Consider the following 27,982-nt stretch of genomic DNA (forward strand, 5'->3'; position numbering starts at 1 on the left):
CCGTGAGTCAACTCTGTTTGGGGGTTTTCAGGGCTCGACCTGTAATTTGGCCCTGTGCTTGTTTGCTGGCTGTACGCAGGTTCAGAGTCAGACTGAGTCATCAGGTGTTGCCGCTGCCGCCGCCGCCGCCGCTGGTCTAGTGCAGTGTGCTGGGACGGCGTCATCCGTCTGCAGATTCCCACCGCATGCAAAGCAGGAGTTCCTCAGACGCTCGTCAGGACAAAGAAGCAGCAGCTTTGGTTTCAGAGTGGGATTTAAAAGAAGAAAGGACTGACGATGTGGCTGAGGAGTATTTTTTGTTTACGCTGAGGAGGAGTAGTGGCACACAGACACAGATGAGCTCTAATGAAGCCTGCATCTGGGCTGCCGGTCCTTCAATGCGTCGGTGTCTAATTGTCGTAATGTATTCGCTCCGGCGTGGAAACACAATTTCCATTCGGTGGCTTGCACGGTGACGCCCCCCCCCCCCCCCCCCGAGCCCCTCCCCCCTCCCAGATGAGCAGCAGCTGCAAGGTTGCGAGTTCGACTCCCAGTCCTGCAGTCGCCGCGGTCTGTTGGCTCCACAGGGAGACGCACACCAACTCATGTTTGCCCGATCTGTGTGCAGCGCAAACACACACGCCTGTCTGTGCTGGCTGCTAGGTTCACTAGCGACGGGCTAACACTGGAAACAAATAATCACAATTACGATTAAAAAGAGAAAAGTCCCCTCTGTTATTGCAGAAAACACTTTTTACCCTCAGACATTTAGTTTGATTTCCTGTAAAAATGCCCGTTGGAACCGCTGAAACTCTGCACCACAATGTTCAGATTTTACCTCCGTTTTCACGCAGACAGATTTTTCATTTATCCATTTCAATTTAGCCGACATTCCCCGCCCCTCCGTCGCACCGTTTGAAAATGCTGCAAGCGGTTAATTAGCGCAGCGGCCGCTCCGCACGGCGCTCGCTGAGAATCTGGATCGCGGGTCGGCGCGGCTCGGACGAGCGCCCATCAAACATTCACAGCGTGAGCAAAGCTTTGGCCACCTTTCCCACGGCGAGAGCCAAACAAGCACACGCAACAGCAGCCGCTCAATCTGTCACCTGCCCTGCGGGGGGCGCCTGCTCGCCAACTCCGCCTCCGTCTATCCTGCTGTGGTTTTATTAAAGCGTGGGCTCGTCCTCGGGCCCCCCCCCCCCCCCACCTCCACACTCTCATGCCTTCTAATCATGTAATCGTGTCTCAAACTGCCACGCTGCAGACTGAGCGCTCAGCTGAGTCCCTCATTCTTCCCGTAGCTTTTTAACCGTCACTTTTTTTTTTCATTTCAGATTTAATTTATTCCAACAACCGTTTGAAAAAAAATGAAAAAACAAAAAGCAGCAGCAGCAGCAGCTTCCTCCAAGGGCGCGGCCTTGATTCTTATCAGAAGGCAATTCTGCCAGCGCGAGTCAAATCTGGTTTCTTGCGTGTTTCATGCATCGCTGCCAAACGTTTGCAACTGTCACGTCTTTGCTAATTAACGATCCCCTCTGATTGAATTTGCCCATTATTCACGGATTCGATCAGACGCACTAATTCTGCCAGTTGTGACAGCCGAGGAAAAGAAGACAGCGACGCAGGAAAGGAAGGAAGAGCGCAAGATGTGATTGTCATTTCTAAATATCCCCCTAGAGGTGTGTGGTGGGAACTGCGTGCATAAAATACACAATCTGCCTGGTTGCTGGGCATGTTTTTTTTTTTAAGAGCGCAAGCAAAACAAAATCTTCAGCTCAGGCTGGAAAAACAGAAGTCATGACTCTTAAAACACTTCATCCATGTGACCTCAATTGGATTTAAAAAAACACAGACAAAACAGTCCTGCTATGAAATAAGGAGAGGAAGAAATTTGTATGTATGTCACACACACACACACACACACACACACACACACACACACACAACTCATTGTTTATTGATTGTCCAAGTTGAGGCGACAGAATGTAAAAACACAGATTGGATCTCAGCCTCCAGTGAACTTGCTCATCCTGTTCACTGCCTGCGGGTGCAAACCAGGTCAAGAGCGGCTTCAGCCGCGGCCTTCGGCACGACTCTGTGACTCTGCTGGGGGAGCAACAACACCGCAGCCTTGCTCAAGGACTCGCCAGAAGCACTTTTCTTTTCTTTTTTGAGTCTTTTCTCAGAGAGAGAGGAGACGTGATGTTTTGTCACTCCTCCTCCTCCTCCGGAGCTCCACCTGGGAGTCAATCAAACCCTGGCTTCAAGTCTGAGGGAGGGAGGCCATTCTAGCAAGGAGCCAAAGCCCACTGACAAGCACGGTTAGCAGAGAGGCTTTATGAGACGGTGGAGGTGATTAGAAGAAGTGCTCCTCTTCAGTGGAAAACTACAGCCTTTCCAATTCCATAAGTGGGCAAATAAAAAAAAGGCAGCAGCAGCAGCAGCAGCAGCAGCAGCAGCAGCAGCAGCAGCAGCAGCAACACGAGTCCACGACTTTACAACCGCACTTTGAAAATGATGTGAATAGAAAGGAAAGGAACAGCAAAGACTACATTGGTCTGAAAGTCAGTGCAAAGCGCTGCAATGCGAATCACCACACACTCAACCTGAGACTGCCGAGGGCCCACTGGACACAGCGCAGGTCAACATAAAGACTGGATGCACTGCTGTGCTCGTCAGTAAACAGCGACATCACAGATCAATGGAGGTCTGTTGCCTCCCTCGTCAGAGAGTCAACCACCGAGGCACTGCCAGGCCAACACACACACTCCAGTGTGTGTGTGTGTGTGTGTGTGTGTGTGTGTGTGTGGCCTCCCACCAGACGCCGCTGATATTCAGTGGAAGTCGCAGCAACACGTCGGCCAGTGAACGTGTGAGACTTTCTCAAAAGGGGACTAAACAAATTACACGGTTGGCCAAAAAATACAATATTGGTTTGAAAAGCAATTAAAAAAAAAAAATAGAACCCTGAACACAGTGCAGCCGCCGGTTCTCAAAGGCAACGCACCCTTCAATCTGGTAACGGAGACGAAGGAATCCAATCAATTTATACAGAGTCACACTTCGGAGCTATAAAAAGAAACTGAGGTGGGGAGTGGGGGATGGGGGTGGGGAGGCTGGGAGGAGGGGGGGGGGATGTCTTTCAGCAGCCTTCACCTCCGCACAGAGCACGGGAATGGCACGGGGGGAGCGGCACGGTCCAGCGCCTCTCCCTGGAGCGCTAAAGGTCGCTCATTTGAATAGCAGGCAGCGGGCTTGCAGAAGCAGAAAGGGCAGCGCCCGCTTTGAGCCCACAGCTTGTTCATCCCTGCCTGCTCCTCCCCTCCTGACAGGGAGTGACCAGCCTCCCCCTTTTATTGATGGCTCTTCCCGCAGAGTCTCCTCCCAACACCTGGCGGAGATTTATGGCCCGCAATTTTATCTTTGATTGAGGATCCACGAGGACGACATGAAGACCTTCTCCTCCAGACTGATGCGGCAGGACGCCTGCGAGAGGGAATAAAAAAGGAAGGAGGGATTCCGCTGTGAAGTTTAGCAGGCGTAGAGCGCGTTCCGCCCCGTTACACACCGCCTCTGCGCAAATGCGGCACCTGTTTACAGGCCATTGGCAATGACGAGGCGCAGTCATAAAAAAAAACACTGCGGTCGGTGGCGGCAGTTAATTAACGGAGAGCCGCTCGCCGCTTGATTGGCTGGCGGCCGTTTCCCGGACTGCAGCCCCGGCTCGCTGACCTGCAGGCTGAGCGAGGCCGTCGGAGCCGGCGCCGCCGGCCTCGCTGGTCGTGATGGTGGCTCGACACCGCCGCCGCCGTCGCAGTGCACGACAATCATCTTGACAAACAAGCGAGCGTAGCGGCAATTAGCTGACCCCTGACTTCGGCCCCAGCGTGTTTAATAACGGCAATTACCTCGAGAGACCGCGCTCTGAAAGCTGCCGCAATTAAAGCCCCCAGATGTTTGGCTGCAAACACGGAGCCGTGCCGGGTCACATGTTTGAATTCCTGAGGAATTATTTGTGGCGAAAAAGAGAAAAGAAGAAGAAGAAGAAGGAGGAGGAGAAGAAGGAGAAGAAGGTGGTGCACTGGGGTGATTCAGCTCCTTGTCGGAGTGCATTAAGAGGTGGAGGCCATTTATGCGCGCCTGATGTCTGTTGGTAATAAATGGAGGAGGAAAGTCTGGAGGAGACGAGCTGAGATGAAAACTAACGATGCCATTCGTCCGTCCTGCCAAAGTCGTATATTTCATGTATTTTTGCCTTCATGGCTAATGGACTTTTTCCTCCAATTGCACATGGATCGTATTTCCAAAAAAGAGGAGGGGAAAAATGTGTGTGTGTGTGTGTGTGTGTGTGTGTGTGTGTGTGTGTGTGTGTGTGTGCGCGTGCACTAATGCCTCCGATCAGTATCACTTAAGGCCACGGCCACTACTTTGCCATTGGTGCGGCGGCAGCCAACACAGTTTGTGATTCTGGCTGGAAAATTGCAACGCTGCCCAATGCCTCAGAATCACTGTACTGTTTAATCAAGTGTGATATTAGAGAAGGGAATTAAGGTGCCTCCCAGGATCAATACCGATCCCATGTACATTATTGTGACGTCAAAAATCAATTCCTCACACGGCGGTGGCGGCAGCGGCGGCGGCTTTCCAACTTGAAGGCGGACGTTTTGACGGCGGCGTTCCCGACGACGTCGTCGCTTTGTGACGCCACACGCGACCAATGGGTGCAGCCGGAGGTTTCTGATGATGAAGGCCCTGTTTACTGGAAGGAGGAGGTGACGGTGGCACTGAGCTGTGATAAACCCGCCTCCAGGGCCCGTTCATACATCTGGCTGCTGCGCTCCCAGAGTGTCATCATGTTGGGCAGCTCCAGTCCCCGTCTGCCCTCTGCTCTCAGCAACTTTCTTCCTCTCACACGCAAAACTTCAACCTGCGCTTCTTTTTGTTGTTGTTGCTGTGTGTGTGTGTGTGTGTGTGTGTGTGTGTGTGTGTGTGTGTGTGTGTGTGTGTGTGTGTGCTGGATGCCTATTACCTGAGTGAGGCGTGACATCAGGCCAGATAGCCGGCTCCTGGCTGTCAGCAGCCACAGAAAGAAATGCCCCCCCCCCCAGCCAATATCGATCAGCTATAATAAGCTTGCCGCAGGTTTTGGGTTTCTGTTGTTTTTTTTTTTTTTCTTGACATATCGTCTTTTCTTTCCATCAGCGACTCGCTGGGGCCGCAAACACTCAAAACCACACACACACAAAAAAAAAATATGAAAACAGAGCAGAGCGGGGGGGCTGCAGCGTGCAGGGTGTCATGGCAAGGTTCTGACTGAAGGGGGCGGGGAGTTCCTCCCAGCCTCCGTCCAGCCCTCGTAATGAGGAGCACTATAAAAATAAATTTCAGGCGGCGTCGGGACAAAGCACCGAGCCGATGGGCGCTGATTAACTGCGGGCGGTGGGAATTCTGATGGGAGAGATCGCCGATGCGGCGCCGGAGAAATGACGACGAGCCCTCAGACATGAATCAGAATAAACGCACTCGAAAGGAACAATCCCAGTGCCATAATAAACGGCCTGGAAGGCGGCGGCCGGAAGGAGGACGCCTTTGTCACGTATTTCCAGCGGGGCGGTATGTCCCCCGTTTAACAAGCCGCAGTCAGGGGGCGGAGCTACAGCGTGTCACGCACGCTCCACCGCCGTCTCGTCACAAAAAAAGAGAAATACCCGTGTCCAACTCAAACTGTGACTTTTATTTAGCGCCATGAAACTCAGAGTAAACGGGTTACAACTGACACAATGTATGTTTGCCCGGCAGCAGCAGCAGCAGCAGCAGCGGCAGCGGCAGCAGCAGCAGCAGCAGCAGCAGCAGCAGCAGAGAGACAAGCTTGCTGGTTGTTTCCACCACTTTGACTGATTGCAAAGATAAATAAATAAATAAATAAATAAATAAATGAATAAATGAATAAGCATCTTTCAATGGACTCACTGCAGGCCCATTGCACTGAACTAATGTTGGCTCTCCTCCGCAGTTGGAGGCCACCGAGAGTGCAGGTGGAGCCCAATAACCCCGGCTGCACCAAAAAAAAAAAGTTAAAAAAAATCCAATTCCAGCTGCTTCTACACAGGTTGCTCACATTCTCGTCTGAAATCACTCACATTATCACTCAAAATATGCAGGCTTTTGCCGCATATCCACAGGGTAGGGGGGTGGCGGTGGGGCGGTGCACCGCAAATCCTCAAAGTGAGAGGGAATACTGCGCTCTCCGAGCAGCAGGCATTCCCTGTGAAGTCCAGGCAGCGGTGTGAATATTCAGATGCGGGCCACTGACGGCAGCCTGCTCACTTGCATCACTCGTGTTTCGCCCTCGCCGGCCACGGACGAGTCATGAAGGGCCGCTTGATGTTTGTCCGACTGCCTGGACTTTGTGTGTCTGCGACGGGCCGTGGCTCGAAAAAGATGACGGCAGATGGCAAATCTTCCCAACTCTCACTTTTGCTTTTTACCGACGTCACTCCAGCAGCGATGACACGCGCACGCCTGCAGGCCTTGCATGACCCAAAATATTTTTTCCCATACTAATTTCCTGTAACCTATTTCCAAGATATTGCCGCGTTCCCTTGCACCAACTCTGGCACGTCCATTCAGAGAAATATGTACATGTACTGTACACGTATACATGCCATTTGGCAAGACAAGTCAAGTTTGACGGAGCACGGTTCCTGGATCACAAGGGGACGAAAGAAAAATCAAAATGAAGAAAGGCACTCGAGGAAGTCTTCCGTTTAAAATTCAACTTTGTTTGTGTTCCAGGGAAAGACTTTAATCCTGCCTTTTTCACTAATTCAATTCCCGGCTTGCAGTGTTTGTTGGCTCTGAAGGAGAGCTGCAAACACCAGCCAGCCAGCCAGCCAGCCAGCGAAAAATCACCAGCACAAACTGCTGAAGAGGTCGGTGAAGAGGTCGGACTGCAGGAGAGAGAGGACTCGTCCCTCCCCTCTGCCGAACCTCCTCTGTCACGGCTGTCGCGTCAACAGGCACCTCGGGGTCGGAGCGCGGCGCTCTAATGACAACCATGTTTATCTATTCATGTTTTCTATTTGCACCAGGAAGCGCTGGAGAACCTTTGGACGAGCTGTGAGCAGCGTCTCCAGGAAGCGGCGGTCTCATTCTGTCACACTGCGCTCACCTGATACGTTTGTTGACTTTTGGTTGACTTCCACCCGGGAGAGGCCGTCGTCATTGGAATTCTGCACGCTTCCCTGCAGTTGACTCACGCACTCCAAATTGGAAACACCACCTATTTGTTTTGGAGAGGCGCGGTAAATTGGTTCCTTCCTCTGGTTAAAAAATAAAATAAGTGAGGGAAAAATACCTGCTTATCTCGGTGGCTGCAATTCTGCATCCTGTCCATGGAGCCTAATGGGTGCTTTGTAATTTCAAAGAAGCCCTTGTCTGCCCGCCTATTAGTAAATCTTTTTAATATAATTGATTAGCATTGTTAGGCTAATGGAATTTTTAATTAATGTCAGTCAACTTTAACTGACAATTAATGGGGCGAGGTGCCGATTACTTTTCTCGCTCTCGGTGCATTTGCATTTCCTTTTCATCTGTAAGTGTGCAGTTGTGCAGTGATTTGCAACCCCCCTCCCCCCCCTCCCCCCCGCTTGCCATTGTACTTAATAAACTGCAAACGTGGAGAATTAGCACTTTCTCCCTTGAACAAGTGCAACTTGAGAAGTAATCAGTCATCAAATGTGTGAACACACACGCGAAAGGGAACGCTGCTCATTTCTGGAAATGTACCTGCTTTTGGTCAGCAGCACCCAACCCCCCCTCCCCCCTCCCCCCGCCCCCCACCACCCCGCGTGAGCTTATCAGCGTGAAATAAGAAGAAATGATACGAAATTCTGATCAGCCGCTCATAATTTCCACCAGGAGCGGAAGACAAATGAGGATGAATGATGAAAGCAGGGCATTTTGTGATGCAATCCAGATCTTTTGCCGCAGCCCGGTGCAGCCAAGGACTGCTGATCGTCACCGCCGCGACCACTTCCTTGCAGCAACATGTTCTTTCACAGCCATGTTCTCCGATGACGGAGTCAAAGCGGTGGGCAGCAGCGGCCCGTCTCTAGCACTGCGTTTCCTCGTGCAAACAATGTCAGACGGTCCCTTGGGGGGGGCCGGGGGGAGGAAACACAAAACAAAACCAATTAAATCTGCTGTTTGCTGCCGCCGCCGCCGCCGTCTCATCTGTTTAAACTCCGACTCTGTGACACGGACGCCAAACAACGCCTGCTTACACGCGGCGCATCTCCAGATAATCTGCTGCAAATGATGCCGCGTGAATGGATCGCAAAAAAAGATTATGGGATTAGAAAACAATGGGGGACACCACGGATAATAAAGGAACAGCGGCGGCTCGACTTGGGGCTGCAGGACAGGACGGCCCACTGTCTGCCGCCGGAGTTGGCGGCCCAAACCCTTGGACTCGAGCCCGACTGTGTGCGGAGCGGGAGAAAACGTGCAGAGTTGCTTCACTCGCCTGTCCAGGATGTAAAGATTCAGCGCCGCAAATGAACGGGACGCAGCTGTGCGCGGTAACATCGTTGATCAAAGATGAAATTGCGAAAGCCATTTGTGTATTTTCCCAGCGAATTAGTGGCGGACGGCAGAAGAATTTCAAGTAGGCAGGCAGAGATGCATGAATTACAGATGTACATGTGTTGTATGTCGCTGCTGCTTCTGCTCCTTTTAAATACGGCTGCTGCCTCAGTGTGGCGCTGGATTACTCCTCAGTTATTATGATTTTAAATCAATGCAGGATTTAAAAAGTTAACCAATGTACCGTGCTACAAAAACATTTTATGTGTGACTTTAAATTACATTTTAGTTTTTTTACGGATATTCTGAAAGATTAAATGTTGTACAAATTAATTAGTTGATTTATCAATCAATCAATTTTATTATTTCTTTATTTTTTAGTTATTTTATATTCCCGACTTTGTCTGTATGAATGTGTATGTGGATCATTTTGAATCCGAGGCCAATTCTATGTTTTTGACAAATCTTCATGTCATCCTAGTTTGATTTTTTTTTTTTTTTTGGAATGAAATCATGGTTGTGAAAATCTTCTTCCTCTCCTACCTGAGGTACAAAACTGCCCTGAAACTGAAACTTTGTTACAGTGAGTCAATTTCTCCTGGTGAACGTGATGCTTTTCTGGGTCGTTGGTGGCTGCGGGCTCCTTGGTGGTGGGAGGGTCAGTGGAGGGTCACACACACACACACACACACACTTTTCATTTGTCCCTGTTCACTCAGACCCAGTGCTGCACCCAACTTGACTTTTTCGGGGGGAAATTTTTGCATTTGAATTCGCCGCATGCAGTATTGCATATTTATTCATTCCATTTTTCTTCCTGAGCAACATCTGGACCATGAACATCCTTCCCAGAATGGGGCCTTGTAACGTGACCAATTCTTTGGCAAGCATTAACCAGGCAGCCTCAGCAATGGAGCAATGACAGGCCACTCACCTGTGGGGCTGTGCGGCCAGCGGACGGAGCTCCTGCTGGGCCGGCACTGATACACATAGAAAACTTAGCTGTGAAACTGGCCGGTTTCGAGACTCGGTGTGAGGCACAGGGGAGGCGCGCCAGAGGTCACCCTCCTCAATATCTCAACACTGCGGTGGAGGCGGCTCACGCTTTAAGCAACAACTTTTATGAACAGACACACTCCAAGCTGAAACACACAGCCACCGCTGACATTCCCCCCACTGGCCCACATCCTGGGCAGGCACTGTGGTGAATTCTTCAGCTGGATCAGAAATGTCGACAGTAGATGTTGCAGGAGTCTCCGGTGACACCGACTTGGTTGTATAAAAAGATTTATTAGAAAGTGAGTCAGTTATCAGTCAGGCGTCCAGACTTTGGCCTGAGGGAGGTCGGATGTGAACGACTCCAATGATGCGATGTTGACATCACCAATTATACCCCGTAATACCAGATAAACAAAAACAGTGTTGGGGAGGGGAGCTAGTGTGCATCCTGTGGAAAGCCCCTCCATACCCCTACTGGACTGGCCACGTCCGCACTAGACGATATAAAGGAATAACAAGACCTGATATGGAGAAATACAGCAAGGTCATCATTAGTTCAGATACGACAAGCACCACACGCAGAGAGCACATGAAGAGTCAACGCTGCAGCAGACCAGCCACAATGGACGGCAAAGAACCAAGCAAGAAGAACGGTACGGTGGAGCCATCAGGTGAGACACGGACATTCAACACGAGACAGAGAGGAAGAGGAGCAGCGTCTGATTGGGCCGCTAGTGTAAAATAGATGTGCTGCTGCAATCACAGAATTATGCGGCAGTTGCTCCGTAACTGTTGAGTCTTTTGAGTGTGATGGAGCCGACTGCGACTTCACACAATTCGTGCTCCGGAACTTTTCTTTCTCCTTTTGTGTGAGTGAGGAGAACATTGCAGCAGCAGGGGTCGCTAATGCCAGGGTTCACCCCCACATTGCTTCAAAACCTCATCATTCCAGTCAAATTACAGCAAGCACAGCAACGAAATGGCCAGCAAGGTTTTCTGAAGAAAACACGACGAAACCACAACAACTAGAAAAGTTCAAAATGCAAAGCCCAACCACTTCAAAGCAACAGGTTGCATTCTTTCAATATGACTCAGAGTGGAAGCACGCAGGTGCATTCAAAGACCATGACGATGATTCAAGACTTTCTGGCAACTTCTTTCCTCAGCAGCACAGAGCTGCATCAGCGAGGCAGGAACTCAACTTCCCACGGCCGCCAACCAATCAGCACGCTGACGCAGGTGGGGGAAGAGCCCTGGCCTTGGGATAAGTGATAAATTGACGGCGCCATCGCAAGTCAACCCCCTGAAGAAATGAGTATTGATATCCTGCATCACACACAGGCAGCAATTTCCAGAGCTCCAACTAGCACCGCAATCACGTCCGCAGCAGGCGGGCACGCTTTCCAAAACAGGCAAGCGCTGTTCAGACAGAGGAGAAGGAACCGGCTCAGCGGCACAGCAGAATAGAGTCATCACCTACCTTCATCACCTACCTGCACCAAGTCACTCGGGCCTCTGGAGCACGTCCCATCTGATACCCAGCCGATAGCATCATCTGTGCAGGAGCAGGGGGAAAATGTTTGTGTTGGTGTAACAAGATTTACAACGTACAGCCCAACACAAATACCATGCAGGGGGGCGGTGGGGGGGTGGGGGGGCTGCTGCTGCTGCTGCTGGTGGGGGGAAACCAGATTTGTGATTGAGAAAATGCAATTGGGCTCCCACAAACGCAGCTTTGAAGGACGGCGCGATAACACAGCTGCCAGCGAGCAGGCAGAGCGGAACGCAATAAAGCAGCAAACAATGTGTTGCTTCCGCTACCGAGGGGACGGACCAATGAGTTGTTTTGTTCGTGTGTCAGATAATTAGGACTGTGATCAAACGGTCCGAGCCAGAATTCAGACTTCAGACCATCCAAAAACATCATGGAAGAGATTAAACTCCAGATTTCTGCCCAGCGCGCCCAAACAGCCCAAACCCACAGAGTTCCTGGACCAATAAAGTTACAGAACTTTGTCAGGAAAACAAAACAACCACAAAACAAACCAAAAAAAAACATTTTTCTTCTTACAACAGCTTCCTCGCCCTGCACCCAGGAATGTCAAAGCTGTGGCATCCCACCACCTGTACCTGTGTGCATCCTGTTGGTACTGTTCTAGGCTTTTAATAGCACGACTGAAACCAAGTGTTTAAACATATCAGAGATATACTTTTGTTTATCTTCATTCCAAGCAACACGGATGGTTGATTTTTTTGAAATAAACCGTTTTTGTTTTTTTTTGCCACTTTTTTGTTGTCACAAAGATATCAATCCGACAAAACAGACTGTGATGACGGCCAGGGTGATGCAGGTCTGATAAAAATAAATAAATAAATAAATAAAATAATAGGGGGTTGAAAATAAGGTGACATATTAGCCAATTTAGAGCGTTTCCGAGCAGGCAGGCAGGCGGAAGCTCAGCTGGTGGTGGCAAAGTGTTGCCGTCAGCAGCAGCAGCAGCAGCAGCAGCTTCCTGGGTGGCAGAAATGGGTGGATGACAGAGTCAGGTGTAAATACACCACCTGCTGTGATTGGTGGTGGCTGATAAGAGAAGGCTGATATGATCAGCTGAGTTGCAGCAGAGGCTCATGGCTCCCATGCCCCAGCTGTTGGGGTGTGTGTGTGTGTGTCGTATTTCTGTTGAGCATTTCTTAGACTGATGAGACAGACTCAAAGTTCAGGCGTGTTTCAGATGAGCTTAAAAACATGCTGTCATTGTTAACATTCAATGTTCAGCCAAACAATGCAAAGATTTGACCTGTCTGGCCTGCAACTCGTTTGAAGTTTGTGGAAAAAAATGTTTGTGACAGCCCCCTTTGTTCCACCACCGCCGTCTGTGGAGGTGACACATACATTATGAAGGACTTCATGGCCAATAAATAACATGCATTTCAAATGTTGTGCTCATTGCAGAGAATGTTGTGGGACCTCATCCAGCAGGGGCCACGCTCTCAAAAATCATTGCCATTTATTTGAAAAACTATGAATAATGCACCAGGGGTGTAATGCTGTGCTTGTGTGTGCACAAGCACACACACACCAATTAGATTACACCCAACTGCATGCGGGTGTGTGGATATTAATCCCTTCAAGTTTCCTGTGCCATCCCCCCACCCCACCTCACCTCACCCCCTCCCCTTTGACATGTCCAGAAGCACATACACACACACTGGTGCGATTTTGAGTGAATATTTTCATCATTAAACGACAGCAAAGTGTGTGTGTGTTTGTAGCCAATGATCCGCTTGCTTACCGCAGCACTATTCCCTGGTTGTGTCCAGTGACAAAGGACCTCGGCAGTGCTTCAAGCCATCCTTTATGGTGCCTGCGTGTAAAGTGGCGGGCATGCTAAGTGCATCTAGCTGCACCATGCTAACATGGGAGGACTGGTGGCAGATTGGCTGAATGCTTTGATCCATGTTTGGGATGTCTGTTTAAAAGTGTAACTGGAGTTAAATTATTCCTAATATGGATCGTGTGTGAATCAGTTCCAATCAAAGATGGTGTGATCCAGTGGGAGGGGCCTGTGGGTCTGTGGAGAACCAATAGCATCCCTGGCCAGTTTTAACTTTTGGGAAATAAAGATTTTTAAAGTGTTTTAAAAGTTGTTTTTTTTTTGTTCTAATTTGTGCCTGTTTTCATGCACTTGTTAACAAGGACAACAGAAACACTTTTCTGCAACAAATTGACTTTGTATCACTGCACTTGTGCATTTTTTTTAGAGTAAATTAATGTTTGTTTGTTTTTCCAGTCGGCTCTTCGGCTTCCTTCAGAGTGACAACCTTAAACCACTGTTGTTTTCACTCTTCACACGATAGTGTCACACCGTGCTGAGCTCTCGTCTCGTCTTGGGGTTTTGTCTCGTCATTTCCTGTTTTATTTTGACAGCTTAACTCAGCTTCCTCTCGTTTCAGATCACGCCCCCCCTCCTCATCTTCCGACCCAATTACCCATTGCTTCCACCTGTGCCTTGTTACCCTGTGTGTCCCTTGTCTTGGGCCAGAGTGTGTGTGGTTGTGACGTTCAGCCTTGCACCTGCCCACAGAGATCAATTACACTGTCAGACAGTTGTTCCTCGGGATCGAGTGATTTTCTTTTGCTAACTTTAAGTTTTGTTCGTGGCTAATAGATATTGCCCGGCGATTTATGTTTTGAGTTTCTTCCTCCTTGTGAGTGATTTAGATTTTGTTTCTTGTTGGACGAGGTTTTGTTTTTGGTTTTGATGGGCTTTGTTCCTTTTCCCTCCCTGCGAGTGATTGTGATTTTGTAAACTTCTTCCATTAGATTTAGGTTTTTGATGATTTGGACTCCAGTCCTTTGGCCTCCCGGAGTGATTTTGTGTTCTCAATTATTTCCCCGATAGCTTAGAGCTCACAGCCTATTTGTTTTTTCACTCTGGTCTGAGTTTCTTCTGCAAGTGTAATACATTTACTTTGCTCCTCCAATCCTCTGCGTCCGAGTCCTGCCCCTGGTCCCGGCCTGACAGATGGGTTCCTAATACATGTTGTGCAATTACCCCCATGCAGGACCAACGCAGGCTTATTCTATGCTTTCCAGTTAATTCAGAAGGTGTGAAACATGCATTAGAAATTTACAATACAGATTTTGTTGCAACAGTGTGGGAGTAAGTTGACCCTTTGCACACCCACGGGTTTGGATCGTAAGTGATGTTCACGGGCCTGCTGTTTGTAGCACCGGCAGCGTGTTCATCCAATAAATTCATTAGCGTTCACTGAGCTAAGCAGTAGCTGTTGTATGCACAGTGAATTGCGACCATATTTGCATTAACATTTGTTTGTTTATTCATTTGACTTTGCATAACTGCCTCACTGCAGACCGGTCCTGCTATTTATTGCGTGAAGTGTCAAGGCAAAAGCTAATTTAAATATTCATCCAATCGCTGCGAGCTTCGCCGCGCCGTACTCGGAGTGTCAAACAGCCAATGACAGCAGAGTATACGGCGTCACGGCCAGTCACAGTATGACCGACCATCCATCCGTGTCCTACCTGTGCGGACCGGCACCGGTGTCGTTCGTATTCACTTCATGTCATTGATGAGCAGGTGGTAAAAAAAAAAAGAGTGTAGCATCACGTTTGGTTGAGCTGCCGTGCTAGCACAAGCTGAGGGAGGTAAACATCACACTGTCAATAATGTTTCTGCAGCCAGCCCAGAGTGTGTTTGTCTTTGTGCAAAGAGCTCCGCTGCTGCTGCTGCTGCTGCTGCTGCTGCTGCTGCTGCTGCTCTGGCTCTGGATCTGTATGGACAGAGGTGTTTCCTGGCTGCAGCGCTGATCTTTCTGTGAGCGTCTCTCTGGTCGTGGACCTCGGTCCCGGAGAGGTGACACCGCTCGATAGGGCCAAGTGTTTACCTCTAGTATTTCATGATCCAAGCTTTCCCCACTTGGAAGTTGAAAGAAGGAAAGAAGGCAGGAAAGGAACCCCCCACCCCCCCCCCCCACCCCCTCCCACCACTCACACTGGAGAAGCTGCTGGAGTGCAGCTTGAATGGAAATCTGAGCACAATGTTGAGCAGCTATCACTGTGCCATAATTGCAGCGGGAGAGAATCCATTATTTATGAGAGATTTAGCCTCATTAATCTGTGAGCACTCCACAAGTACTGTCTTTTTTAGTATTATTTTTCTCATGACTCGAGGATTTCAAGTGACTCTGTTTTTTTTTTTCTTTTTCAATACTTCTTCTTGGTGAATTTGCTCTTTGAAGCGCAGTCAGTTTCCTTGACTGTCTCCGTGAACCCCTCGTGGTCCACAACTCTTCCCCGGTGCTTCCCACGAACCTTATCTGTGCCAGCGTTTGCACTCGCCCCGCTCTCATGTCTCTCTCTCTCTCTCCCTCTCCCTCGCCTGGTGTTGTCTCTCAGCTGCACACTGACCTGGATAAGGGGGACAGTGAGGTGAAGTACACCCTCTCGGGGGACGGCGCTGGCTCCATCTTCACCATCGACCAAACGACCGGGGACATCCACGCCTTACGGAGCCTGGACCGGGAGGAGAAGCCTTACTACACGCTGCGCGCCCAGGCGGTGGACCTCATCACCAACAAGCCCTTAGAGCCCGAGTCCGAGTTCGTCATCAAGGTTCAGGACATCAACGACAATGAGCCAAAGTTCCTAGAGGGGCCGTACAGGGCCAGCGTGCCCGAGATGTCTCCAGTGGGTGAGTGAGCGCCGGCCAGTCGGTCTGTGTGTCTGTCTGTCTGTCTGCCTGCCGGTCTGTCTGTCTGTCTGTCTGCTCCTAGTCAACATCAAGACACCCCATCATCAGAGGGAAACAGACCTCGTGGTCATTTTTACTGGTTCTGGTCTCTGTGTCAGACTGGGCAGACTGGGGCTTTTCAATGAAGACCGGACAAGACTCAGCCAACACTGCAATGCCAGATAATAACAGTGAGGGAATCCAGCTGCTGTCTGGTGACACATAGAGTGACACCCTGTCTCCTTGTTCCTGGGTACCTTGCTGAAAATAAATGCAGTTGCAGTTTGGAAGTTTAGAAACAAACTTGAAAAGATACTGGTCATTTTTTTCCAGTTTTGTTGTTATTTTTCTTTGACATTTAAAGTTTTGCTTTGGTCCTAGTCTCAAACCCCAAATGTCTGGGTCTGGTCTGGGTCTGGTCTCGATGCTCTCTAGTCTTGATGATGTCTCGGTCTGGGTCGGTGCCGGGTCTTGACAACAACGCTGCATATTTTGACATCTGAAAGCGCGGCCGCTCCTCGGTTGTGCTCTAAGTCTGTTTCACGCTGGTGTCCTCATCCCCACCTCCAGGGAGGGAGAACAGACCAACAGGCCTGGCGCTGCCGTTCCTCTCCATCTCAGTGGCAATGAAGCCTCGTATTTTTTTTTCTTCCTGTAATTCTGAAGAATCTCCAGGTCCAATCCCCAGTCGACGCTCTCCACCAGCAAGCAAGTGTTTACCAGGAGAATCACAGGCAGCTTTCAAGTTTATCAGTGAGGCTGGTGTGGTCGTGGCAGCAGCGTAGAGAGCGGCCGCAAGCTTTACACTGGCTTTAAAAGCTGCCCGCACAGAGGCGGCGTAATTGGATGATTGCACAAAGCAGATTGCCTTTTGAAATTTCTTGTTGTTTTAATTGAATTTAGCACATTTGAAAAGGCTTCTTGTCTTTTTTCTTCTCTCTCTCATCGTCGCTGCGGGTCGGCCTGTAAAACTGCTTCTCTTGAAAGCAGGCTTTGATTGCGAGGGGCAGTGGGGCAGATAGTGATCAGCTGCAGGAGTTGCTTCACTCTAAGTCTGATGCTGAAGTGGAGAACAAACCATAGGTTTTCTCAAAGTGGAGTTTCTCCCGCCGGAACGCTGCATGTTTATCAAGGCAAAGATCCTGAGAGCACCATCGGGGTCATTGCACAGCTGCTTCACGGAGCCCTGGCAGAGCCGAGCAGAGCCGAGCAGAGCCGAGCAGAGCCGAGCAATCTGACAAACACACAGCAACCGCCAGCAAATGTGTTTTTCGTGTCGCTTTGCATTGCAGAAATGCTCCAAAGTGGTGTGTAATCTAATGCAAGGCCGGCAAGTGATTTGGATTTATAGGGAGCCATCGGGCGGCAGAGCCCCAGCAGCCCCCAGCAGCCCCCAGCAGCCGCGCTCTCACTGCGAGCAGCATCATTTAAAGCTGCTTCTGCCTCATTAGGCAGCGTGAAAAACACTCGCATGGGAAAAATTGATGTGACTCTGGCGCAGCCTGTGCAGCTGGAGAAGCCATTATCACATCCTCATGTGTAAATTATATGTATATATACATATGTATATAAAGAATTATATGGAGGAATTTTGTCCTCAACTGACTCAGAAACTATTTTTTTTCACTGAGTTTTTCTTTTTCTTTTTCTGTCAATTTGCTCGTTTTTGGCAGGGAAGAAATGATTTTTTTTGGGGCTGTTTTAAGAAGGACTTTTTTTGTTGTTGTTGTTAATTAGGACCAATCTGTTGCCAAAGACAAAAACCACGCCTGGTAATAATCTGGAGATGTCGTCCAATCGGCTTACCCCTGAATCGTTTGGAGGGAGTGGCGGCAGATTTGCCCAGCAGAGATAATTACTGAGCACAACAACATCAACAACAACAACAACAACAACAACAACAACAACAACATAAATGGTTTTGTCATTCAAGTTTTTAATCAGCTTTTACAAGAACAACTTTTTACACGCAGTCTCTCCACTGAGAAGGAATCCTTGCCTGGTTGAGTCAGAGTTTGTTCCACCCTAATCCTCTTCGCCACCCCCCCCCCCCACCACCACCACCACCACCACCACTGGTTGTCACGGCAGATATTTGAACAGCTAGAAAACCTGAGTGTAATGAGTCATAGGGATATATATTATATATTATATTCTGCCAGTCTAGCTTGTGAAACTGTTTTTACAAGCCGCTACCTTTTCCTCCTCGCTTCTTAAACACACTCCCAGCAGTAGTTCCATTATTTTGCCCAAGCGTATGCATACACTGTTCCACACCTCCAGTTAGAGTGAAAGGGAAAAATAAACTCTCTCTTCAGAGTTCCTCCTGGAGCTGCTGATTCATTTATTTATTTATTTTTGCTTTTTTTTTTTTTTTCCTCATGCATTGTGTATCTGTGTAGAACACAAGCGGCCTTGTGCCGGTTTGGGATTTTAATCAGGTTTTGGTGGCTTTGTTGGGCTGGATTGCGACACTAATCTCTCTCACCTAATGTTTTAATGCCGATGTTGCCATCTGCTCGCACTACAAAGCCTATTAAATATACAACGAGGCCTTCACGGGCCAGAGGGAGCTCGCCGGAATGTAAAAAAAGCAGCAGGTATACACAGCAGCCTTCTGGTCAGCGGTGGCCGTCTCTTAAATCCCTGCTGCTGCTGCTGCTGCTGCAAACATTTCTCACAGCATGTTGTTGTGTGTGCGTTTAAGACAGCCAGATGTTGGCATTTGATTGATGAACAGAGGTGTGTGTGTGTGTGTGTGTGTGGGGGTCTCTCGGTCGACCCCGTCGCCCTGAACGAAGACAATGTGCCGGTCTTGTCTGACAACGGCGCCGGCCGCTGTGATAAAAACAGTGACAAGGCAATTTCTCCTCCACTTTGGCCGCCGTCCCAACACCGCGAGACTGAATAGATTGAATCGGCTCAGTTTAAATACAACGAGGCGCCGTGTTAATGGAATGGTGTTTTCCCAATCCCGCCCTAGTTAAGACGGATGAGCCAAAGCGCCAACAAGTAATTATCCCTCCCCGTTTGTTTCCATTGGAGCGCCACCGTTGAAAAAGAAGGAGAGAAACAGCGTGTCCGGGTCTCGGGGAGGGCGGGGCTTTTGTTTGACTTGACAGCGACAGAGTCGTCCGACTCCACGCTCTTCTCGGGGGTGAGGGCGGCCCCCCCTTCATCACTCACCGTTCTCACCGTTGTTATTCATCGTCCAGCAGCATTGTTCATCATTCACTGACTTTCAGGAGGGTTGCCGCCGTGCTGCAGACTGACGACTGACCCCTCCCCTCTCCCCCCCTCCCCCACCTCCCTCCCTCTCTCCAGGGACGTACGTGACGCAGGTGACGGCCACGGACGCCGACGACCCCACCTACGGCAACAGCGCCCGGGTGGTGTACAGCATCCTGCACGGCCAGCCCTACTTCTCCGTCGACCCCAAAACAGGTGACGCAGCGACCGCTTCTCGGCCCCGCCAGCCTCACATTCGTCACCGTCTCACCTTTTCTTTTTTCTTTTTTTTTTTTTTTTGCCGCCTGATCCCAGATATGCAAATGGCGGTGGCAGCAGGAGCGCTTAGCTTCCCCCCTCCAGCCGCGTCTTCCTGGAGAGGGGAGATTATTTATCACCTCGCTTCCCTCCACATGCATATCTGATCATGTGAGGGTAAAGATGATTAATACTTCCCCTCGCTCATGTTTGCACCCAGTAAAACACTTTTCAAATAAACATTGACGTTCCTGTGGGGTTTTTTTCTTCTTCTTCTTCTTCTCCTCCTGCACAAAAGGCGGTGACGTGAGGTTATCTGTGCCCATTATTATTGAGTTGTATGTGTTGTGATTGAGTGGCCGTCACATGACGCGCAGCACTCGCCGCATATATCATGACAATAAAGAGGGACTCGAGAGGCTCCCCACAAATCAGCGGGCAACAAAAGGACTCCTGCTGTCCAGTAAAGACGGCGGTGACTCATTTATTGGGCAGGCGTGGAACCGAGGGTCACTGGTGTCGATCGCAGCCGGCGCCGAGAGGCACTTCCTGTTGCCAAAAAGCTGCGCAGGTGCTTGACTGGGCTCAGGAGCTGAACGGGGCGTCGCGGGGAGAGACGGAATAAATAAGGGATAAAAAATGTTCCAGCGTGAGCTTCCTTTGTAAGCGCAGCAGATATATTTAGAACTGCTGCGGTTTTCAAGCTGCTGGAGGTTGTTTTTTTTTTTGTTTTTTGTTTTTTTTTCTGTCTTTTAGCGTGATATGAAAATGTCATCTGAACCCAGCGAGCTGACAGTCTCAGCATCAGGAAATGAAGTGCGCTCTCTAAACCACCTGTGACTTGTTCAGTCTCTGCTCCGCAGATACACTGAGTCATCAGGACGTGTGTGTGTGTGTGTGTGTGTGTGTGTGTGTGTGTGTGTGTGTGTGTGTGTGTGTGTGTGTGTGTGTGTGTGTGTGTGTGTGTGTGTGTGTGTGTGTGTGTGTGTGTGTAGTGCGCCCAAAAAATAAAAAACTCTGTGGGCGGAAGCTCAAAGCCGCCCAGAGACAATATCACAATAACGGCCGCTGCTTCATACGATTGTTGAACCTTTTCAGCGTCGGTACGCTGGTTTGTTGGCGGCTGCCAACAGGAGGAAGAGGCCAAAAAAAACGAAACAAAAAAAATCCACAACCACAGAACGGAGGACAGCGACGGCGCTCTGCGTCTCCGCCACCTTCACGCCTGCCGCTGCCTCCCGGGGACACTTGAAAGCATTTTGAAAATAGCTTCTCACACATCACACGGCCTGATAGCAGGGCGAAATCTGTGGCAGATTAGGCTATTCATCGTGTGGCTCCCCACTGCCTCTAAACACTGAGGAATAGGTAGAGAGGGGTTGGGGGGATGGGGGGGGGGGGTATTGAGGGGCAAAAGAAAAAAAGAAGCTGTTAAGGTGAATGTTGGCTCTGCTGCTCTGGTTAGAGAAGACACACGACACACGTCTGAGAGCAAACAAACTCTGGGATGAAAAGAGAGGTGAGGTGTTGGGGGTGGGGGGTGAGGGAGTGGGAGGGGAGCGGAAGGGGGGGGGGGGGGGGTATGCGACTGCAGACCTGCAAGTCTCACCGCCAGCCCACGTCTTGCCCTTCAAACACGCCTTTGATTTGTGTGGGTCCTCGCATGTTTGGCTTGTGTGGATTAAACGGGAAGAGGAAGAAGGAGGAAAGCGCTGCTGCTGCTGCTGCTGCTGCTGCTGCTGCTAGCTTCTCTTTTAGCCCGCCAACCTCCCACTGACCCAGCGATTAATCTGCACAACGCACCCTCTGATCTCGGGGGTCTCTGATCCTCAAGCGAATCATTATACGCCTCCGCACCAGTCCTCCCCGTTGAATGTCAAGTGGTTCCAGTTTGCACGCTGACCTCTATTGCAGCAGCGCTCGCAGGAGCCCGGTGTTTGCTGCTGGCGCTCTCCCTGTCTCACTCCCTTTGTCTCACTCTCCTCCTCCTCCTCCTCCTCCTCCTCATCGATCCCGCCGCCGCACGCCAGGCGTCATAAAGACGGCCCTGCCCAATATGGACCGGGAGGTGAAGGAGCAGTACCAGGTTCTGATCCAGGCCAAGGACATGGGCGGCCAGCTGGGCGGCCTGGCCGGCACCACCACCGTCAACATCAGCCTCAGCGACGTCAACGACAACCCACCCCGCTTCTCCAAGAGTAAGAGCCACAGTTTCAGCCGTTTAACAACAGCAACAACAATAATAACGATGATGATGATGATGATGGTGATGGTGATGATGATGATGATGGTGATGCTGCAGGTGTCTATATGTAATTACAGCCGTGGCAGGAGGGTGTTCGCTATGGCTGCTCTTCTGTAATTGCATCTCATTATTTGTTATTAAGAAAACGCGGTGTTGTGTGAGTGTGTGTTTAGCGCCACGAGGCAGGAGGCTGCCGCCACTCTGGTGGGACGTCCTTCTATATTTAGCTGCGGCCTGAGCCGCTGCTGCTGCTGCTGCTGCTGCTGCTGCTGCTGCACCAGGCAGGGATTGAGTCGCTGTATTTAAACACTGCATTTTATCCGGTATTTTGTATAAGCCGCTGAACCAGATTAATTTGATTGTAGCCGTTCATCGGGTCATGGAGGGGAGGACTGGGGTGGGGGGAGTGGGGGGAGTGGGGGGAGGGGTGGGGGGAGTGGTGGGAAGGGTGGGGGTGGAGGGGGGTCCGGGCTTGGGAGACAGAATAATACATTTTCCTTTAAACACATTGATCCGTGTCTCACAAACCGCTGCTCATGAATATGAAATCAAAGGGCGAATGTACTTCCAATTCCAAAAAGGTATGGAGGGGAACGCTGAAAAAGAAAGAGCACTGCTCTGCAGTCATGCAGCGCCGCGTATCTGCCCGTGACACCCAGCCGCCTCCCACTAGAATGTAAATACGGCCCCCTCAGATTGTGGAGCTGCGAGGGGAAAGATGATATTTCCATAATGCTGTCACAGCACAGTGGTTTGGGCCGAGCGGTGGCTCCCCCTGCACCCCTGCACCCCGGCCCAAACCCCCCCCCCCATTGTCTTCCTCCTTCCCTCCATCAATAGGCCACCTGGCTGCGTGCCGGTGCTCTTCCCTTTTTTACTTTGAGGACTTCATCAGAATTTCCATACTGCAGCGGTGGATCCATCACGCATCTGTCAACTGCAGATGTGCCGCCCCTCCCCTCCCCTCCCCCCGCCTCGTCGTTGTTGTTATAGATTAAGCATTTGCAGACCATCAATCAAGCCAACGAAGCTCGGCGATGGCGGCGGCCGCTGTGGTTGCGAGTGCGAGGGGGCCAGAATGGTCCCGGCTGCAGGAAGGCTCAGTCACAGCGCCACCTAGCACGTCTCCGGCTCGGCTCATTGCTCGCACGCACACCCTTCTTTGCACCCAGAGGACATGAACCCGCATAGGCTTTTTACATTAATGCACGTCCTTGAGACTCGAGACTGCTCGATTATTTATTGAATTATCGCACGCAAAGTCGTCCGCGTGCCGCCGGCCGGATCAACGGTGAGGGGAAGCAGCCGGGAATCTCTGAGAATATTAAGAAGGAGCCGCTGTAGAGGGGCTGCAGCAGAGATGGGCCCAGTCAGGTAAAAAAAAAAAAGAAGTGTAAATGTTGAGATTTAAATGGGATTATTTAGTGCAGGATCCTGAGCGGTGGCACGGAGCTTTTGGTTCCCTTCCACTATCTTTATGTTGCACTTTCACCAAGAGGGAGAAATACTACCTTCCTCAACTGCGGCCTTTTGATGCACTGCATCCATCTCCAGGTTTGTGGCCAAAGACATTCAAGCATTCAAGCGGCTCTCCCCCTTCAGAGAGATGCCCTCCAGACACTCATTCCATCCTGCTTTTTACGTTTCTTTCCCCCCACCGACCTGGCACGTCATCTCGTCTTGGAAGAATCCTGTCGCAGGCTCACAAATAAAGCCACAGTTCATCATTACAGGCCAGGCCGAAGCCCCCCGGTAAACATGTTTTTCTCTCCAGCTGGTCTCGGCTGACGACTGCAGCGGCACAAACATTTGAGGAATGTGTTCAATCAAGAACGTACGGCGCCAAAGGGAAGCAGAACTTTTAACAAGATGGTCGAGGAAGCTGCTTCTTTAATTAGACCGCCCGCTGGAGCTTTTCCCTGCTACATTTGGAACAGTGTGAATAATAATAATCATAATAATAATAATAGAAAACATACATGATGCTCTTCTCCTCCAGTTTATATAAGCTGTTTAATGGAGGATTTCTCCATCTTCCCGAGCGGTGCCTCCTGCTGGTCGCAGCATGAAAGAGCCGCTGCCTGCACGCCTGTCACTCCTCTAGGCTGCGCCAGCAGCTGAGCAGCCTTCATGTCCAAACAAATTGTAATTGAAGAATGTCAGACATTTAGCACCTCGAGGCGCGACCATCATATAAGAGCATGGCGTAGGCGGCGGCGGTGGCGGCGTGCCTGGAGGTGCACCGAGAGGCCACATGAAAAGAATCAGAGTCAAATCGGTTTGCGGTCGCATCCCCACAGCGAGCGCCAGCGTGACGTCTGGCCGTCTGCTCCACAGGCTTCTTCCACCTGCGAGTCCCCGAGTCGTCGGCGCTGGGATCCGTGGTGGGCAGGATCAAAGCCCACGACCTGGACATCGGGAAGAACGCCGAAGTGGAGTACACCATCGTGCCGGGCGACGGCGGAGCCATGTTTGACATCGCCACCAACGAACACAACCAGGAGGGCAACATCATCCTCAAGAGGGTAAGCAGAGCAGAGCGGAGGCAGGAAGTCCCTTTTCCCAATGCATCTTGCTGTTTGTTGATACGGAGGCAGGTTAAGACACAGTGGTATAGAATCCAACCTTGGAGCTCGGGTCTTGATCTTTTTACTCCATGTGAACCTCACTAAGGCTGACGGAGCAGCAGCACTGAGCTCTGCTTTCCAACCAGCTGCCCCCCCCCCCTCTCTACTCCCCTCCATCCACAACACATCAACACAAAATGAGATGAAACCACGACCGAGAGAGACAGAAAAACATCAAAAAAAGTCAAGAAAAGATGAGTCTTTGCTGCGACTCCTCCTCAGCAGCTGCAGGAGAGAGTGTTGCCTCTCGGGCCGCCGATGTTGCAGCACCTTGACTTCCTACAGGAGACGCCGTTTTGTAAGTTCCACACTCCCATGCCTGGCAGCTCATCCCTGCTAATCTTTCAGTGGTTCAACTTCTTTTTTCTTTTTTTTTTTATAAAAAGCCTTTGAAAGTTCATTTACATTTTCTTGCACTCAAGCTACTAAGTTAATAAAGGGGAGAAAAGGGGGGTTATAAATAAAATAAATGGCGTTTCATGAGTGGCAAATGCCTGTAGTGGGATGTCAGTGGGCAGCTGGGGGGTTGGTGGGGGTTGGTGGGTGGACCTGTGATCTCTGCACATGCTTGGGTCTCTGTGCCTCCCTCTCCTCAGAAGGCGGAGGAGGCGTGATGCTCGCCCCGTGTGTCCGACGCCGTACCAAAGGCCTTCACTCAGCGTGTCGGGGCTCATTTACCCGGCCGTATGTTCCTCTTGTGGTCTATAAATTAATACATCTGAGGCACGGCGACCCGCAGCCAGAGGCCTCGGCAGCCGTGTCTGCCTGCCTTTGAAGCGCGGGCGCGATGAGACGGCGGTACGCAGTCTGAGCCAAGAGACTTCACCGTAATACAGTGGCAAACGCTGCATGCCAGGGGAAAGTAAAGAAAAATAAAGCAAAGCGTCGGATATTATGGAAGAGTCCTAGAGTACTAATCCAATCATTAGGAAGGATATGCAGTTATGATGTGATCAATTTTTAAATGCAGCCTGTGGATGAAAAAAAAAAATGTCAGCTTTGCACCACAATTTGCTTCATTTGTACGTGAAGAAAAAAAATGACTCCCAGCTCTGAGTTCTTCTCTTCCAAAGAACGCTGAATGTACCTTGAACGCAAACATCCTCGGATATGTTTCAGCTCCAACCCAAAATGAGCAGATTCCCTCATTAGTATCAGCTGTCAGTGTTCTGGAAGGTTCAAGAGACGACGGCAGACAAAAAGCTCTTGTTAAATAAGAAAAGAAAAAAAAAAAAGCCCCTCATTCTTCTGCCTGGGTTCCGCCCACTTGAAGAATGGAGGATCCCTGAAGCTGGATCCAAGCAGAAGTAATGCCCAACCCCCCCCCCTCGCCCCCTCCCTCCCACACACACACACACACACACACACACACACACACACACACACAGCTCGACTGTGCGAGAGTGCCGCAGCATTTTATCACTCTCTCATTCTGACACTCTAAGTATCCGACTGGGTGACAGGCACTGCATAATACGGCGTTGTGGGAGCTGCATGAGCGGAGAATAAAAGACTCTCGGCATGTTCTCATTAGAATTTCAGAGACACGGACCCTTTTTTGAAAAGGGAAAGTCTTCGCGGAGGGCCATTATGACATAAAAGGGAGGACATTAATAGAATGGTTTGTAGAAATGAACTTGTCATTAGAGCGCCCACTTTTTGCCCCCCCGTCAGTCACAACGAGTGCGTCTGTTCGGAGGAATCCAGGCTTGTGCAGATAGCGGTTTGTTTGCACCCGCCTCTAATCAGAGTGGTGCACGGTGCGCACAAACACACAACGGTGGCTGGGCGCGAACAAACAGCGGGTGGCGCACAGAACTCTCTGGCTGCTGTGTTTTGGCAAGCTGCCTCTGGGCGCGTGCGACATCTCGGCTGCAGGTGTCTGCGATTGTGCCGTGCGGACGGACGCTCGGTGAGATGGAGAGCAGGCCCCGCCCACACGTCGCGCTGTGCAGGTGCAAAACATCTGCAATTCGTCTTTTGTTGTTGTTGTTGTTGTTGTTGTTGTTGTTGTCGTCGCGTCAGAGAGTGCGGCAGGGAGCGAGAAAGAAAGAAGCTTTTATTAAAGCTCAACCTATATGCTGCTATCCAGCGTTAATAGAAAGTAAATCACAACAGCCTGCATGCTGGGATAATAAAAGTCTTTCAGGGTTGGAAAGATGGCTCAAACCGCATGTGAAAAGCACTTCTCTGGAACCAGCCGTCAATCACACGGAGCTCAGCATGCAAATAAACTTCTCCAAGGTTTTTACATCGCAAGGCACTTTCAAAAAAATCCCGTCTATTGTCTCATGATTTATTCCAAAGCACAGGCTAAATTTCATCCGATTGCCGAAGCAGCAGGTAGGCAGCTGAAAAAAACAAGGCGTCTCTCAGGGTGTTTCTGACGTAAGACTCTAAAATGTTCTTCAGGGGATAAAAACCTGCCTTTGTGTTTTTTTGCGTGTGTTTTTTTTCTGATGTGATGAGGCAAAAGGTAACATTTTTAGCACACGCCCCGCCGCCGCAGACGCACAAAGGTGAGCTCCTTTCATCCGGCCAAGAAAAAAAAAAAAAAAACATCTACGCTCGAGAGGCAAGAGTGAGTAATTGATTCCCGGCTCTGCGCAGCCGCAGCTCCTGCAGCCTCCTGCCGCCGCGTGCACGGGAACGTACACGTGTGAATCGTGCACGTGTCTGCGTGTGCACGCCCCCACCCGCTGCGACCTGACTGCGTGGGTTGGATGTTTAGCGGCCCGGCCGTGGATCATCGCACGGTGACCTTGGCGCTGACAGTAATAGAATAACGGCGTGCGACGGGAGGCAATTGTGATGTAAATGAAGACAGTTATTTGCTAATGGCGTGTACGGCCTGCTGACGGATGCCTCGTCATCCTTTGGTGCCGTGGGCGGAGGCGGCGCCGCCTCGCTCACCTCAGAAGGCCCGAGCTCCTCCGAGCGCTGATTGGTTGTGGGAGGTCTTTCCAGAGGATCTCGTCGGATTCTGCTTCTGTCGCCCAAATAAAAAGAGCACATTCTGCCTCCCATCCAGCGAGGGAGGCTTTTCAGTGTCTGGCTCGAGGGGGAGGGGCCAGGGGGGAATTGGTCCGGCAACCCTCGGATAATTGAACGTCCCGCACCATGCAGCTCAGCCAGCATCGCTTATCCTACAGTTCACCACCAGGTCCAGTTAGCTGGCTATCGTCCGCCTTGAAAAAAGGACGTGTTGTCTTAAAGACTTTACTCCAAGCTTTTTCCAAAGGAAATCATCAATTCAACACTTTAATCCGACGTGAAAAGTCAGCGCCTGATGTTGCAATTGATGAGGGGAGAAGTGGGCGCCACTAAGAGAGAAGCGGCGTGACGCTGAGGTTTAGCAGGAGGAGACGAAGGCTCGGTGGGTTTCACTCACTGTGCTTCCCAGAATACTGACTGGCCCGCCTACACAGCCGTCTTCTCCCAGATTGGTGGAAGATCCCCAGAGACAGGTGTGCAAATGTGTGCAGACAATCCCGCCTCCCCTCCCCTCCCCTCCCCTCCCTCTTCCTCCCCTCCCTCTTCCTCCCCTCCTCCCCCCTCTGTTTGCCTTCTCACCCCCCAAACCCCCTCCTTTGACTTGTGAGCGTTAAAAAAGGAAAGAGAGGAAGGCGGGCTCAGCGCAGCGCAGCGCTGCAGGACAGGAACAGGCTGGAGCCGAGTTTGGCAGAGCCCAAATTAGGGAGTCGGCAAGGTTGGTTATGATAAGAGGATCGGGGCTGAGTAATGGGTTCAAAGGATGATCGTCTGTTTCCCAGAGGAAGGGAGAAAAGGAGGCACGGAGAGGCTGC

At 50.5% G+C, this 27,982-nt stretch overlaps 1 protein-coding gene across 1 annotated transcript in view; it reads left to right on the forward strand.

The window, feature by feature from the left end:
• Positions 1–27,982, forward strand: part of LOC142903037 (cadherin-12-like) — an 85,692-nt gene that overhangs the window by 30,224 nt on the left and 27,486 nt on the right. Inside the window, exons 3-6 of the mRNA XM_076048459.1 lie at positions 15,485–15,779; positions 19,143–19,262; positions 21,335–21,502; positions 23,887–24,074. Coding sequence (XP_075904574.1) covers positions 15,485–15,779; positions 19,143–19,262; positions 21,335–21,502; positions 23,887–24,074 — 771 coding nt within the window. The remainder of the gene's footprint in view (positions 1–15,484; positions 15,780–19,142; positions 19,263–21,334; positions 21,503–23,886; positions 24,075–27,982) is intronic.

The sequence above is a fragment of the Nelusetta ayraudi genome, unplaced genomic scaffold, assembly GCF_046127955.1.
Source record: "Nelusetta ayraudi isolate G7.1 ecotype Tasmania unplaced genomic scaffold, CSIRO-AGI_Nayr_v1 ptg000101l, whole genome shotgun sequence".
Taxonomy (NCBI): domain Eukaryota; kingdom Metazoa; phylum Chordata; class Actinopteri; order Tetraodontiformes; family Monacanthidae; genus Nelusetta; species Nelusetta ayraudi.